General features: G+C 55.8%; 1 protein-coding gene across 2 annotated transcripts; it reads right to left on the bottom strand.

The window, feature by feature from the left end:
* Window positions 1–869: 869 nt before the first annotated feature.
* RGS14 (regulator of G protein signaling 14) lies at window positions 870–16087 on the bottom strand. 2 transcript variants are annotated; one of them, XR_007461369.1, is made up of 16 exons: window positions 15892–16087; window positions 8922–8943; window positions 8575–8753; window positions 8128–8220; window positions 7899–8042; window positions 7332–7475; window positions 7104–7215; window positions 6690–6802; window positions 6010–6213; window positions 4220–4296; window positions 3870–3996; window positions 3706–3787; window positions 3558–3604; window positions 3373–3478; window positions 1760–3113; window positions 870–1413 (listed from the first exon to the last, which is right to left on the bottom strand). XR_007461369.1 is itself a non-coding variant. In XM_049647762.1 (15 exons), the coding sequence occupies exons 1-15, from the start codon at window positions 15934–15936 to the stop codon at window positions 2911–2913; spliced, it is 1698 nt and encodes a 565-aa protein (XP_049503719.1). In that variant the 5' UTR covers window positions 15937–16087; the 3' UTR covers window positions 870–2910. The 2 variants fall into 2 exon arrangements, 1 of the variants encoding a protein (XP_049503719.1); XM_049647762.1 differs by having other exon boundaries at window positions 870–3113.
* Between the last annotated feature and the right edge of the window lie 738 nt (window positions 16088–16825).

A 16825-nucleotide genomic window follows, 5' to 3' on the forward strand; every position in this document is an offset into this window, starting at 1 on the left:
CAACAAATTCTTTGCAGGATTCTGGACTAGTCACTTCCTCTCCTGTAGCCTTGGTTTCATCCCCACCAGGCTATTTTGTCATGAAGACAAAAATGAGATAAAGGATGGAGCATGCCTAACTTGGGGGCCTGAGTTGATATGCATGTTCCTCCCCCTGCAGGGGCTAATGTCTATCGAGGCTCTTCCACCTGACCCATGACCCCCTCTATCATGGGGCAATCACATGTGTTGGTCCATAAGAGTAATAGGCATCCCTGCTGGGGCTTCAGAAGGGCAGGGGTGGGTGAAGGGGGGGCTTGCCTGAAGGATCTGCCAGTTTTAGGAAAATACCCTTCTCTTACCTGGTGTCCCTTCCTCTCTATCCTGGCACATGGAAGGGTGTCTCTGCCCACAGAGAGAAGCCCCAGGGCCCAGGAAGTGTAAGGGAGGTTCCACAGCCGATTGGGGAAGGGACATGGGTTTGTCTCCTTACCCCCATCTGGCCAAAGACTGTGTGCTATGCAGTCCCCTGCCCAGGACCCCCACTGCCCTGCTGTCCCTGCTTCCTTCACTTGGTCTATCTGAGGCTGCAGAATCATTTGTCAGCCCAGTAGGCCAAGGGGAAACAACAGTGACTAAGATGGACAAGGTCACTGCCATCAGGGCATGTTTATCATATTGTCAGCAAACAAGTGTGAATAAGTAAATAAGGTCATTACAGAGTGGGATTAGCACTGTGAAGGAAGAAAACTGGACAGCATGGTAGAGAAAAAAGTTGGGGAGCACTTCATATCTGGTGTCAGTCCATTTGGACTGCTATAACAAAAATACCAGAGACTGCGTGGCTTATCCAAAAATTTATTTCTCACAATTCTAGAGGCTGGAAGTCCAAGATCAGGGGGTCAGCATATTCGGTGTCTGTGAGAGCCCTCTTGCAGGTTGTAGACAGCCAACTTCTTGCTGTGTCCTCACAGGGTGGAAGGGGTGGGGGAGCTCTCTGGGGTCTCTTTTATAAGCACACTAAACCTACTTACGAGGGCTCCACCTTCATGACCAAGCACATCCCAAATGCTCCACCTCCTAATACCATCACCTTGGGGCTGGGATTTCAACATATGAATTTGGGGGGAGGGGAACACAAACATTTAGACCACAGCTTCAAGTGACCAGGGCAGACTCCGCTGAGGTGTTCAAGCTGAGATCTTCAATGAAGCAAGACTTTTGTGGTTGCAGGTCTCAGAAAACCCACTCAGAGTCACAAGCACATACACATGGAAAGAATGTGTTGGCTTGCCTAAATGAGAATGTCTAGGGGTGGTTGACTTTAGATGTTCAGGGAAATTTTGGAATCTCCCTCTATCTCTCAGTCCTGCTCTCCTGCATTGGTTTGATTCACATGCAGGTTCTCTCCCTGTGTATCCTCTGTTCAAATCCCTAGGAAAGGGTAAAGGACAAGGACTGTCATTTTCACTGGGGTCAGAAGATCATCCCTGCACCAAACTCTGATTGACCAGGCCTGGGTCATGAGCCCACCCCAGCAGCTAGAGGGTCTGGCCAGCCCAGACAAAGAAAATGGGCAGTGGGGGTAGAGGGCTGAAGTCCCCCAAGAAAGGCTTGGGTTAGACTTCTGAAGAAAGGCACATTGGGTCAGCAAACCCCACTGATTTCTCTCAGGAATTTCAAGGATGAGGTGCCATGTTAGGGGGTGTGGGGGTGGGGGGTAGTTCCTGACAAACGGGACAGCAAGCACAAAGAACTGGAGAGGGGAAGAGAGTTTTACCTGTCTGAGGTGGTCAGGAGGTGTCCCCTCAAGGTTCCCACGTCCCCTTGTTTGTCTCAGCAGCACTGGGATTGAGTCTGGCTTCTCTGCCCACAAGCTGGGCCCTCCTTCTGGGAGGTCCTCCCCACTCTCTCTCCCTATGTGGGCTACCTAGGGACAGGGATGGGCACCCAGCCAAAGCAGACAAGGGACAGAACCTGCTCCCACCACAGCACCCAGTATCCTCTACAAGGCTCTAACGCATCCAAAGAAGCCCACAGCCATGTCTGCAGAGACACACTCAGTCCCAGTAGAAGCAGAGGACAATAGCCAGATGCTGTACTCTATTCAGATCCAGAGACTGAGGAACAGTGCGATGACAGGTGGCAGAGGCATGGCTCCCCAGAAGTGCCTTCCCCTCCCTCCCTTTGCCCCCCCCCACCCTTCCTCCTTTCCTCCCTGTCCCTGTCTCTCATATTCACACCCCAATACTCTGTGCAGTCAGGAAGAGACAGTCTGACAACAGGAAGTCAGGGGGCACGTCTTGAGGTCCCCAAGGGCTTCCTGGCACTGACCCTGGTGACAGAGGCAGTATGGCTTGGGGGGGAGGGCACACAGGGTAGACAGGTATCCAAGGAACACACCTCATGGGAGAATAATAATTACTATTATAATAACAATATCATACATCCAGGACAAACCCAGCTGCCCCAAGCCAACTGCAAAATCCATATGTCCAGCAGAGCCTATGTGAGTAGTGGGAGGGGCTTCCCGCCTGCACCCCCAGGCCTTACTCATACCAGCTCCCTGAGGAGGGGCCAGCCCCTCCTCCTGCTCCTTGCTGAGGCTTAGCACAGGGTGAGGAGGCTGGCACTGCCAATGCCATCCTTCTGTGCTGGACATGCCTGCGCCAGAGAGGTTAGGCCCACCTCCCCTCAGTGGCCTGGCAGCAAGGGATGGATGAGTGAACCTATAAGGGACCAAGTGGTGGCAGCTGTGGGGTGCGGCTCCTCTGAGCCCACTCTCCGCCCTCTTCTGGCTCTTCCTGCGGGCCTGCCCGTGACAGGAAGTGGCCAGGAACACTCATGGCACAGACAGGGCATGCAGAGCGGGCCCATGGCATGCTTGGCCCGCCAGGTGCCATGCAGCCGGCCTGGACTCTTGGGCAGCTGTCAGAGGGCTGAGTGGGCAGTGGAGTCCAAGGGGTCCCCCTTGGGTTGGACCTCTGATTCAGTCTGTGGTGGGGCCTCCTGGGAGTTGGGCCCTTGGACAGGCAGCTGCAGAAATTCTGGAAGCACCAGGTCCTCTTTGCGCAGAAGGCCCCTCTGGTCATGGGCCCCGCTGCTCTGCACCCGATTCAGCAGCTCCACTAGGCCTAGGGGTGACCACAGAGTCAAGAAGCCCACCAGTGCAGACCTGCCTATGCTAGCCCACCACTGTTCTACTGCCCTTATTATGACCACAGCCTCCCCAAATGCCCCCCTCCCACCCTTCAGGCCCTCTGGTCCCCCAACCCCAATGGACATTGTTCCAGCCCCAATAACATTAAGCCTCAGATCAAGCCTCTCTGGTACCACCCACCCTCAATGGTCCCCAACCCTTTTGGTCTCTAGTTCCCACCATCCCCAAAGTACCTTCAATGTCACAGGTCTGCCGCTTCCCAGTGGTTGCCTGGGCCATCGAGTTGAAGGACAGTGAAGAGGGATGGGTGGCCTTGTTCTGAGTTCTAGGCTGGCCGCCCTGCGAGAATGTGGAGTCAGAGCCACAACTGGGAGGGGAGGTGCAGTAGGCAGAAGAGGGAGCCCTTACTCTCACTCACCTGGCTGCGGCACGGGGCTGTGTCTCCAGCTTCGGGAGTCTTCACCCCTATGGCAGAGAGGGCCACCCTTACTGTTTGCCTCCCACCTGGACCCCTTCTGGGCCAGGGTCATCTCCGGGGACCAAGCCCCAGGGCCTTGGTTCTCTACCTGGGAGTGTGTCCAAAACCAGTCTCTGGGCCGCCACCGAGCTCACTAGCTTCCCCAGATCCAGCGGCTGCTTCTCGCCTGGCTGTGGGAACAGGTCAGCAGCCTGCAGGACAGGCAGCCCGTTCCCCGCTGTCCCTCCTCTGCCCTGCTGTCCCCCAGCTCACCAGGCACAGTGCCACCTGCTGCGGGCTCAGGCCGTGCTTCGTCAGAATGGGCTGCAGCGCCTCCTGCAGTCGCTTGGTGGGCTTGGCGGAGATTCGCACCACGCGATCCAGCGCCGCCAACTCGAGCCTGCACGGGACCCTAGCGCTGCGGAACCGCGGAGAGCCGACCCCGCCTCTCCCCCAACCCATCCCGGACAAGGCCCAGGAGGGGGCGGAGCCTAAACTAGGGAGGTGGGACAACTTGGGGGTGGGACCTCAGTCCCCGGGACGCGGTTAGCACCAGGGGCAGGACCTGAGAGGGAGTACAGCAGCCAGAACTGGGACCCAAGCCCGGGAAGAGGGGCACTCACTCGAAGGTGATCCTGTTCTCCAGCCGCACTTCCTGGTCCGCCAACACGGTGCAGTCCTGATCCAGGACCAGAGCCTTCTGCGGATGCCAGTCAGGGTCTCAGAGTCCCTCCCTCCCCACCCCTAAAGATCCCCAGGATCCGAAGGAACCACCTCACTTCCACCCATGGCCCCCACTGGGGATCCCTACGGGTCAGAGGGAAAGGCGATGGGCAGGTGAGCGATAGATATGTGGATGGAATAAGACACCTGGCTGAGTCGGAGCCTAGCCAGGGAGAAGGGTGGCAAGAAGGTTGGACAGCCTTGGAAAAGAAACGGAGTTATGGGAAACATGGGGGTGGGATGAGCACGAAATGGTAATGAGGCTGCTTGGATACGGAGCAGGCTTAGGTCCTGGATTATGGAGCTGCCTCTTCTTGGGCCAGGCCAGTCCAGGACCCACTTCCTGGATGGCTGCCCACTTTTGTCTCAGGCATGTGAAATCCATGGATGCATTTCCTCCCTCACCACCCACCTTTGATCAGCCACCCAGACCTTGTCCCTTTTTTGACACTTGTCCACTTCTCTGCATCCCCACCTACTAAGGACACTTCTTGTCTCCTCACTACAACAAGAGCTCTTCTCTCAGACCATTGTGAGGCCAGAAGGATATAAAGTATCTGGCACAGTGCCTGGCACACAGTAGGTACATAAACAGTAGGTAGTGACTACTGCCCATGTAGGTCCCACTGCCTGCACCAGCCCAGGGCAGGGAGGCAGCCTCTTCCAGGGAAGGCCTGTGCTCTGCTGCAGGGACAGGTGGAGTGTGGGTGGGGAGTTATATTCGGCAGATGAGAAGGCCCGTCTGGGCTTCAGAGTCTTGCCCGGGTGGCCTGAGTGGGCAGAGATCCTCCCACTACTGCCCTCACAGTCCCACTCTCAAGGCCCCTGAACTTGCCCTGCACTTCTTATTCACATCCAGACTTCACTTAAGTTGTTCCTTCGGCTGAGAATGTCTTTTCCTGACAGTTCTGCCAGGCAAACTCCTCCCCATCCTTATCCTCCCCTCATCAACAGCTGCCTCTGTCATGAAGTCTTCCCGGAGCCAGCCAGAAAAGCTTACTTTTCCCTAGAAACTCTCTGAAGCTTCGGCTCCTCTTCCCTGATCACATCCTGCCTGGCTTACCGCCAGCCTGTGGACCTGGAGGACAGAGCTCAGGTCTGGGTCCCTCTGCTCACCTACCTGGCAGGGCCTTAGGCCTTGTCTGGGAGAATGAAGTCCTATAGGGTCTCCCTGGAATGCAGCATTCTTTCTTCGAACGCTTCTTACTGGATGGTTTGTTTTAAAGTACATTTCCCCCCACATTCCTCTGTAAAGCTTAATTCTAGTTTGCACCTCAAGAAAACTTTTTTTGTGGGCTAGGTGCATTTGAGTGCCCTTGATGGCCTTTCAAAGATGGTCAGTAGGGACTCTGGGGGTCATGGGGGAAACCCAGCTCTGGCAGTGGTTCTCCCCTACTCTCCCTCCCCAGAGCATCACAGTGAAGATCATGGTAAAGCTGGAAACCAGGAGGGGAATGGGGTGGGGAAAGAATTTTCATGGGATGAGAGTGGAAGTCTGAGTTTGAGGAGTTGGTGCTGGGTTGATTTGGAGCTGAGCATGGGGGACGGGGCACGGTTGTGTTGAGGATTGGAATTAGGAAGGGGGTGAGGATGGGAATGGAACTGGGGTGGAGGTCATAGCTGAGCACAGATAGGAATGGGGTTGGGATCAGGAAGATAGTTAGAGTTGGGGACCAGGCCAAGTCCACACCTGCTCATTGCCCACCAGGTAGACTTTGATGTCAGGTAGAGAGAGACCTCGTTTCTCACAGATGCCTGCCAGCATGTCACGGATGGTGAGGCCAGGTCGGGCCAGGGCCAAGGAGGCTGTGCCATCGGGCAGGTACACGCAGCAGTACTTCCCTGGCCTGCTTTCGCTCTCACCTTCTGTGCTCCCAAGGCTTTTCCTGTGGCTCTGATTCAGGACAGGGGTGGAAGGAAGGTCATGTGTACATATTCAGGGACATGCAGAGAGTTACACAGGCAGGTAAGCCCACCGGGGCGCACACATGCGCACACATGCCTAAGGGCACACTTTTAGGCAGGCAAAGATACTCCTCCTACAGGAACATATGTATGCTCACATGTATGTAACATATGCTCATATGTATGCCAGGTGTAAGGACACCCAGAGACAGGTCCTCCCACTGACCCCCCCACACCTGTTATGTACACCTGGGCACCCCCCCCCCCACACACACACAAAGGGAATGTACACCCATGCCATGCATGGGGCCCATTGTGGTGAGGACAGGAAGAAAGTGAGGAGGCTAAGGGGTTGGTAGCAGGAAGATGTAAGTAGGAACCATGACTAGGAATGATGGTGGCCACACAAAGGGGCATGAATAGTGGCCCTAGCCTGCACGTTGTCCCCCCCAGCAGGCCGCTCACCTCAGATTTGCTGCTTACAAAGGCAAGGAAGCCAAGGTCCAGACTGGCAGACGAGTTGAGGGAGCCCTGGGACTCTCTGCGCAAGGCTGAGTTTGGGGCCCCGCCTGCCAGTTCTAGGGGAGACGTAGCAGTGAGCAGAACAGCCCCTCCTCCCTACACCCCCTTCTCCACCGCCAGGTGGACCCCGCTGGAGCCCTCCCGCAGGGGTCTAACGCGGCTTGGGGCCACGGAAGCGTTGCTACTGAGGGGGCTTCCCAAACTTCCGGGCTCTAGTCTGGAAACCGAACCACCGAGGGAACGTGGTGGTCACAGGGTATTTCGGTTTTCACAGATTTACAAATAGGAGGAAGGGGGCATTCTCAAAGCTTGCCCAAACTCCCACCCTGACTCTTGTCTGTGGCCTCCGACCCTCACCCTTGCGGAAAGACTTGCGGAGCGGGCGGCCGCCAGAGCCCTCAGCAGAAGGCTGGTGCCCCAACTCCTCCACGCCCAGCGGCAGCGACTTCCCGGACTTCAGCTTCGGTTTCTGCGGGTGAAGGAAAGGCGCTGGCTCGGGGCCGGACCCAGCCTACGTGCAGACCGTGGACACAACCCTACAGATCTGCGCCCGGCCCACTGCCTCCCATTGCCCCTCGTCCGCACCTTCCTGGTGGAGTCGGGGCTGCCGGGGCTGGAGGAGCCAGGTTCCCGCAGGGGTCGTCCCTCGGCCTCCGCCAGGAGACATTCTCGGTACAGCGGGGACTTGACGAAGCGCGCATAGCTGTCGAACTTCATCAAGTTGAAGATCTGCGGGACCCGCGCCGGGGCAGTGAGCCGAAGGGGGCGCTCGACTTGCCCCCAGCTTACCTGGCCCTGTCCTCAGGATTAGCTGGGTCCCCAACCTAGCAGCTGAGACCTTAGCCCCTCCCACGCAACTCCTTGATCTAGCCCAGTGCCTACTCTTGGTCCCGCCTCGACCTCTGCTAGGCTCCACCGTCCCTAGACCCTGATCCACCGTAGCCTCTGGTACCGCCCTCTGACCCGCGCCCTGCCCCTGCATTTTACTTTGGTGCGGGCATCCAAATCCAAATTTGCTCCTCTCCGTAGGCCACTCCAACCCCATCCCACCCCTGACAATCGGGCTTCGCCCCTGGATCTGGTCCCACCTCTTGTCCTTTCTTCCAAGGCCACTCCCCCTAATCCCAAACCGAGGCCCCTGGGAACACTCACCTGGAGCTGCTGTTCCCGGAACATGTCCGGTCGAGGCTCTGCCAGCACCTCCTCGCCTAGCCAAGCCTGCCGGTCTATGTTCACTGGGCTCAGTGCCTGGCTGGACAGGAACTCCCGGTAGATGTGGCGGGCCTCCTGAGCAAGCTGTTGCAGGAGGGACAGGTGAAGGTCAGGGGCATGACCCAGGCTCTGGTCCCACCACTCTGCCCCAGCTCGTCTTTTCCCCCACCTGCTGGGTGTCGCTGGCAGGGATCTGCTGGAAGCGCTCACAGGCCTTCCAGAAAGTTACATTCTCAGCACTGAACTCCTTCTTCAGGAACTCCTGGTGCACAGAAGGAAGAGGCAGGCAGAGACACAGAGACCCAGTCAGGGGATGCGGTCAAAGAGATTGGGATAGAGATAGGGCCAAAAGGCCAAATCAGACAGATAGGGCCAGACAGACAGATGGGGCCAGATCAGAAGGCACAGAGAGGAAATGGGAGGCAGAGGCAAGTTCCCTGCTGAGAGAAAAGGAAGAAGATGCCAAAGAAAGCTGACATCTGGCAGCTGACACAGGAATTCCACTCTGGCCAGCTTGAAGCTCCATCCATATCCTCTCCCATGCCGGCCACCCTACCCCCGCCCCCCACCTGGTGGCCACTGCCATCTGCCCTCCCTATCCCATCCCAGGGCTTACAGTGAAATATGCCAGCCCCAGCGGGTCCTGCAGCAGCCGCTCAAAGGATAGGCCCCAGCTGGCCACAGGCTGCTCCTCAGTGGAGAAGGGGCTGCTGGGGCCACTGGGGAGGCTGTGGATACTGAGAGAGCTTCCTCGGCCGTCACCCTGGCCCTGGGGCCCTGCTGTGCTGCTCAGCTCTGTAGGTGGATAGACAAATGGTGGTGAGCTTTGTGGCCTTCCCCAGCTCTTGGCCCAACCCCATCAGTAGGTATTTTCCCTGGAAAGATAGCAAGAGGTGTCCCCACCCTTTTCCACATACCCTCCCCCACCCCAGTCAGGCCTCCTCTGTACCCTCTGTCACTTACCTCCATCTGAGACAGCCAGAACCTATAAGAGACCCAAGGTAGACAGTCAGAGCAGAGCCCGGGGTAGATTCTCAAGGGACAGCTCTGGGCTCAGGCCCCAGGACTGGAGCTTGTTTTCCTCTCCCTGGAGGGCCATGCTGGGCATTCCCAGTGAGGTCACTGCTTGCTCAGCATTTTGCTCAGGCTACTCCCGGCTCCCCTTCCATCATGTGCCAACCACTGTGTGCTGGAATTTATGCCAGTTACTTTCCATTTGCCCCTGGTTCCCTCCTCCCTCAGCACTTGCTGGGTAAGCCCAGATGTACAGCATGGTGAGGATCAGCACAGACTTTGAATCTTGTCTCTGCCATTTACTAGCTGAGTAACTTGTTACTTGTTTGTTTGCATCTGTAATAGGGGCTGGTGATAATAATAGTAACTTACCTTCTGGGACTATTGTGAGGATCAAATCAGTTTAATACATTTCCAGCACTGAGAACAGTGGCCAGCATGCGGTAAGTGCTGTATCAATGTTTGCTGGTGTCTTTGAGGAAGGAAAGGTGTCTCTGTAGCCAGTGATCTCTTTGTTGCAACTGTTTCCTCTTGGAGAGGAAGACCCTGAGAGACCATGGGCCCCACCCCATCTTGGGCTGGGATCAGGATGCAATTTTAGAATGTAAAGCAGTCATTCTCAAACTCTAGTGTGTATTAAAATGACCAGTAGGAAACCACCTCCAGAGATTCTGGCTCAGTAGGTCCAGGATGGGGTCTGAGGCTCTCCATTTCTAACAAGTCCTCAGGCAATGCTGATGCACTGGTCCATGGACCACATTTTGAGTAGCACTGCTGCAGAGACCAACTTCATCCTCCCCCCCCCCCCCCCCCCCCCACGTACAACTCCGACTTCTCTGGGAATCCAACCATTAGTGAAATAGAAAAAACTCTCCTTTCAAAATGACTCTTGCAGTGGTTTCCCTTGGTCTTCCTACCTTCCTAGCAGCTCCTCCAGTTTCCTCCTCATCTCCTACCCACACAAGATGGCCTCCACCCCTCCCTGACTCTGCCTTTCCCTCTCCCACACCTCCCCAGATCCAAACCCACGTAGCCAACTTCCTGCTAACATCTCTGCCCAAATGTCCCACAAGCCCTTTGAACTCAGCCAGTCCCAAGGAGAAGCCACCTCTGCCACTACTAGAGCAAGGCACCAAACCAGTTTCCCTACATCCTGTCTTTCTTCCCACTACCTGGGCTCCTAGCACCAGGGCCCGATCATCCCCCCTTCCCTTTCTCTCTCTCACATCCTCTTCCCACTAGTCCTGTCACAGGGACCACCTGTCCCTTTGTTACATCCCCACTGGAAACAGGTCTACAAACATCTCTCCCAGGAAGCCTCTCCCTGCCCTCCTATCTGGGATCTCCCTCTATGCTCCCCACTCTCACCTGGGAACACTCAGGTTCCATATCTGTGAGCCAGAGCTGGCCCGCAAATATGTTAGTACATAATTAATATCTTGGCTCTCAGACTTTTTTTCTTTTTAAGTTTAAAGGTGTTTCCCACATTTAAAAATCAGGAGTTTTACATAAACTCCTGTGATGCCTCAGCTACCCAGAGCTTCTCCCCAGCATGACAACTTTGGCTGGCATTGAACAGCGACTGCCTTCCCTACAAGGGGCTCATGCTCTGTTCAGAGGTCTCTGAGGCCAGTTTGCCACATTCATGTTACTTATGGAGGCAAGTGCTGCCCCAGACCGCCTGAGTTCAATTTGTGCTGTGTGACCTTGCACAAGGCACTTCACCTCTCTGTGCCTCAATTTCTTTCTCTGCAGAAATGGGGCAAATACTTCTCCTGATTTCAAAAGATTCCTGTGATTAAATAAGTTAAATATATAGATAAGGAACTCAGAACACTATCTGATATGTAGTAAACTTTCATGGAACATTACTGTTATTGCTGCTGTCACATTAGTCTTGACCATGCTCCACTTTGAGTTTGCTAGCCCTGCTATGGAGCACAGGTGTTGGGGCCTGTCAGACTCAGAGTCAAATCCCAGCTCTGCCCTTTTTTACTCTTACGCCCTCGGGCTCCTCCCTAAGCCTCGTCTCCCACCTAGAATGTGGAGGTGAGACGTTACTGGAGAGGAAAGTTAGCACAGATCAGAGGGTGGCCGAGCACCGAGCCCATTGGCCAGCGTACCAAGCCCCTCCTGGGGGCTTGCCAGGAGAGGGGCGCCCTCTCCTGACCCGCCCCAGCCCTCGCCCTCCTGCCTCTGCACCCCCCATGTGATGGCTTCTTCCCTTCTTCCGGGTCAGCTCCAGGGGCTGCCAGAGAAAGTCCCAATTCCTGGGTTGCATGAAGAGGACGAGTTGAAACCCAGGGTAACCTCCAGCTTGCTCCTTCCTTTCCTGGCAGCCCTACTCATGCCACACGTACCAGCCTCAACTGCTCTGTGGCTTTGCCACCCTCAGGGCTGCTCTCACCACCCTTTGCATGGGTCTTTTGGAACCATCCTGCCTTCCCCTCCGGGGTGGCCGCATGGCCACCCCTTGCCCCCCTACCGTCCCCCACTCCTCGCCACTGGCCTCTCTCTGGCCTGCCCTCCATCCTGGGACTCAGATACGCGCACTAGCTCAGAGCCCCCACTGCTGCTGCGGCAGGCCTGGAGCCACAGACTGGGTAAAGGCGCCTGGGGCAGAAGCCAGCCCACACTCCTATTTGGTTTTATTCTTGACCTTGTGTGGAATTGCCTGTGTGTGTCTTTAGGTGGGACTGGCTCTCAGGTGGTGGCCAAGCTCCCTGCCCTGGGAAGTGGAGCAGCTGCTGTGTTAACAGTCGAAGCGCAGCCCAGGGCCTGACTAATGAATCCCTTCAGCCTCCCCCATTTCCCTCCTTCTCACTGCACCCTACACTTTATCAAACTTTTCTAGGTTCCCCACACCCCTTCACACTCCTGCTTCCTGCTTCACTGCTTTCTCTTGCTGCGTGTCTGCTCCTGCTCCCCTCACTGAACTGACTGCTCTCCGATCTCTACTCACTGACATCAGTCACCTACAAACACCACCAGTTTCCCTGAATCCTCCTGCCTACCACACTGCTGTCCACCCATGGCTAGGCCTCTCTCCTTATCATTTGGTAGCTCCTAGAGGGCAGGTCTGGTTTACAGAGGGAGCCAACCTGAACTCCCTCCCATGAAGCACCCTCCTTGCTCTGGTGCTAGCAAGCAGCCATCAGGACCCTAGCAGTCCTCCTCTGCCATCCCATGAGGCCCCAGCACCTCCTTCGGCAAGGATCCTTTACTTCTGAACGCCCCATATCTGTGGCCGGCAAGTCATGCTTCTCGGCCCCTCTTGCCCCACTGGTTGTTGATATGTATAGTTGGGGCTGAGATGCGGTAGGGAGAGAGATCCAGAGGTGGGAGGGAGTTAGGATAGAGTCCAATTTCAGGTCAGCCACTCAAGGGCAAGCAACGTCTTCCTCTGGACCTCGGTTTCACCCTGGGCAGAAGGGGGCTCGGCATTTCCAACTCCTTGGGGCTGCTAGGAAGGGTGAGCGAGTGTGTGAAAGTCGCTGGCATGGAGCCGTCAGGAGCTCTGCTGACCAGGGCTCCCACCTGCCCAGGCTGCCAGGCTTAGGGAAGTTGTGCTGAGCAGGGCCTGCCTTGCCTCACCCCGACTTGCCTGAGAAGTGGTGAGTGAATGGGAGAAAAGGGGAAGAAAGGATGAGGAAGGGTGTGGTGGAAGGTGAAACTCTGACCCATGGTCAGGCCTCAGTTTGCCATAATTTTTTTTTCTTAAGCCTGGCAGAACCGCTAGTATCTAAGAATACTAAGGTGAGCGTGGGGAGCAACATTTCTGAGCTCCACTTGTGTGGCAGGCACTCTCGGACAATACACATCCATGTTCTCACTCACTCTATCCTCAAATCCTTATCCTGCGTGGCAGGTATTACTACCCCCATTTTACAGACGAGGAAACCTAGGCCCAAAGAACTCACACAGTGGGGAAGTGGCTGAGCTGAAGTTAAAATCCAGGTGTGCCTGACTCTGGAGCCTGAGTTATTTTCTCCACCAAGCTGCCTCCCTGGGTGGGCAGGAGATGTACCAGGGGAGCTGGCAGGCCCAGGGCCTTAGCCCTTTGGACACAGGTGGGCAAAGTCAATCAGGGGTAAAGAGCCCAGGGGGTCCTCTTGAACTCTGCCCTCTGTAGGGGTCAGACCTCAAAGGAAGGGGCGAATTATTTAGCATCTTCTGTGCTGGGCACTCTGTACCATCATCTCATTTCATCCTGGTTAGGGGAAACGGAGGCCCCAAGATCCTCTCTGGGTATGTGCACAGAGAACCCTGGGTGCCTGGCCCCTTCAGCCTGAGCCAATCCTGTGGAGCTGAACCCTAGCCCCGAGCTGGATGCCAAGAATACAGACAGAGCTACAGTAGGCTCTGCCTTGCAGGTCTCCCCAGATGGGATGACTACCTGGGCTCCCTGAGAGTGACAGGATATGATAACCCCTCCTCTCCAGGCTTTAGGCCCAGCTTCCCCTTAGGCCATGTCCCTGTACAAACACCCAGTGTTTCCCCACATCCAGACGCTTCCCCATGCCATCCCCTCCTCCAGATGGCATATCCTTTCAAGAGCTTCCTACTATGATGCACAAAATGAGACAAGAAGTCAGTTCTCCCTCCTCAGGTCCTCCTCAAGCTTTCTCTACCCTGGACCCATGGCTCTTACCCAAATCTGAATTCTCTTCTGGTATTTGTACCCACATCTTTTGTGCCTTGCCAGACTGGGAGCTGCATGAGGGCAGGGGCTAGGATGATGGGTTTGTGTCTTCAGTGCCTAGGACAGGGCCAGCATAGAGCAGACCTATGGAGGGGTTGCTGAATGAATGACTGCATGAACAAATGAAGTGGCAATTGGGGTTGTGTAACGATGTCTCTGGGAGGGGGCTGGGAGCCATCTTTAAGTGACAGGTTTCATTGCAACTGCCTGACAAGCTGAGTGGCAGAAAGCCGAGGCTAACAAATGAAGCTGCCTCAGCAGGGAGTGATGGCAGCGGTGGGTGGGGGTGGTTGCAGGGGGAAGAGGGGGAGGACAGAGCCAGGCAGTTCTGGGAGGTGGGAGAGCAAAGGCATTGAGTCAGATAGTCTGGGTTCAGATGCAGGCCCCTCTACCTGCTGGCTGCCTTCAGCATGTCAGTTACTCCTCTGAACCTCCCTCGAGAGGTTACTCATGGAAGGAGCCTGACTCCTGGTCCATAAGTGCTGTGCCACAGATGCTGATGCCTGTCCACCCCTCCCCATGACAGTTGAGCATGGCCTTAGAAAGCTGACCAATGGCCAGCAAGAAGCCAATCTGTGACCCTCAGGATTCCAACAGGTGACAGGGAGAGTTCAGAACAGGCCCAGGAAGGGCAAAGATAAACCTGTGTGTGAAGGTTGCTGCAAGGAGCCAGGGCATCTACGAGCTTTCCAGGGTTGGGGGCAGTGGGTGCCCTCCCTGCTCTGAATGACTTTTGGGTAGAGAAGCCATGGGCTGATGTGGCAGGGACAGAGGCAGGGTCTGTCCCTGGGCATCCTCAGTTGCCCTGAAGTCCTGGACACTGCTCAAAAGCACCAACCCAGCACCAACCCACCCCATCTGGGGTGGTCGTGGGAGTGGCCCAGTGTCCTTGGCCTGCATACCCTAGTGCCATGTCTCTGGGTTGGAGTGAGAGGACCGTAGGTTCTTGAACTTTCAAAGTTAGGTTGATGGCAGAGACAGTGAGGTGGGGACTGAGTCAGCTTGGAGGGGTTTGCCTCTCTCCCACCAAGCTAGCCTGGGGCTGGGCAACAAGGAGACACTAGACAAAGGAGAGGTGGAGAAAAGCCTTAGGAATTAGTAGGGAATTAGGAGGGTAAAACCTCAGTTCCCGAGTGAGGCAGGGGATCCATGAAGAGGTACTGAGAATGAAGGGAGGCATGGGGCTGACATTTATGGAGCCCCCACAATGGGTCAAGGGCCTCATATTCATCATTCTACTTAGTCATCTCAACAAGATGACTTTAAGATCTGTTCCAATTTCCTCATTTTATAGGTGAAGATACTGAGAGTCAGAGAGGACCCTAGTATGGGTCAGAGAGGACCCCTAGTAAGGGACACAGAGCCAAGAGTGGAATCCAGGTCTCTCTAGGCCCATTGGCCTTGTCCCATAGTCCTAGGCTGGGGCTAGGTTGGAGGCTAGGACACCGTCTGGCCTTTCTGGAGATGGGGTTCTGCCAAGTGGGCTGGTATCCTAGGGAGGAAAGGCCTAGTACAGCCTGCCCCATTAGCTGAATGAATAAAGAAGCTGGACTGTCCAAGGGAAGCTCTGATTTGGAGGCCAAGCAGCCAGGGAGAGGCTTCAGGGGGTGGGGCAGCAGTAATAGCCAAGGCATCCTAGTGCCCAGCTACTCCCACCCTTCCCAGTAGCCCAGGAATAGAAAAGACAAGATGTACCAAGCTGGCCTGAGCCTACTGACCCATCCCAGGCTGCCCAAAGACTACTAGTTCTGGCATGAAGCCTCTGGAGCAGGTCTAGCTAAAGGGCAGTGACCCACTTGAAGGTTGCCCCTTACCTGACTTTGTGCATCAGGACATGGGATGAGTAGGGGAAGGCTGAGGCTAAGTGAGATGTGGAGGCCTGGGCCTCTGGGGGTGTGTGCAGGGGTCAAGGGCCATGCTAGGTCTCCCAGCCTAGATGGTACCAAAGTGGCAGGAGAGGGAGCAGTGGGTACCAGAAGCCTGTGACCACTGTACTCTGCTGTCATGCCCAAGGTTGCCTTAGGTCCCCAGCAGGGCCATCTGGAAGGTCCTACAGGAAGGGCACCAGGTCCTACTACCTGCTCCTGTCTGTACCCAACTTCTCCCACCCACTAGCAGCATGCAGGCTCTTCCCCAACCCTGCCGGGTGTGCCTCCTGGGCTCCACCCTGGGTGTGCCCACCCCCTCCCCCGGGCCTGGCCTGGAGCCCACACTCACCATGCGCCCGTTGGGGACGCCCAGGTGCTTGGGCTTCCCCGGCATGCCGTTGCTGTTCACGAGTCCCTGCCGTGAGGAGTGCCCACCATGGGGACTGTGGGCAGCCCCGGCCAAAGCTTGCACGGTGGCAGGCAGGCAACAGAGAGAGCCCAGCTCCGCTCCTGTGGGCCTTCACATCCTGAAACACCAGCTCACTACCTCTTTTCTCTGCCACAGGAAGTGTCTCTATAGAAACCGAACCACAGAAAGAAGCAAGGTCTAAGTGAGCGCACGCCTCTTCCTACATGCACACACACACACACACACACACACACGTTCACATGCGCACACACACATGCCACAATGCACCCTTAGCAGTGCCCCACACTGTCACCAACAAATCGCCAGAGGCCTGTATGTGCCCAGGAAGTGGCCCAGCCTGGTCTGGCCCAGCCAAGGGAGATCCAAGTTTATGTCTGGGCACACAGAAGTGTGTGCTCACACCCTTAGTCACCTTTTTGCACCCTGACAGGGGCTTCTGTGGACATGTGTACATGTGCACCAAGTATGCACACATATATTTTACTCAGGACACACTTATCTCACACCTGCTGTGTGCCAGGCATGTGCACACTCAATACCCCTCCCCCAGGCAGTTGTGTGCATGCAGAGGTACTGTCTCTATTCCCAGATACTTCCCAGGCATGTGCCCACATGTACAGACAGATGGCCACTTTGCATGCATGGTCATATACACACAGGCCATCCAGGTGTGCATGTTATAAACACACACTCTCCCTTCATTAGAAACACTTGGGTGTATGTACAGTCCCTTGGACAGGGGCATGTGGCGGGCACAACTGCATATAGGTGTATAAGTAGTCAGCCACCCCAGTGATATGTGCAAGCAGGTACGCACATGCTTACCCACCCAGGCAGGGGAATGGATCAGTTG

This window comes from Panthera uncia (assembly GCF_023721935.1).
Source record: "Panthera uncia isolate 11264 chromosome A1 unlocalized genomic scaffold, Puncia_PCG_1.0 HiC_scaffold_17, whole genome shotgun sequence".
Lineage (NCBI taxonomy): Eukaryota > Metazoa > Chordata > Mammalia > Carnivora > Felidae > Panthera > Panthera uncia.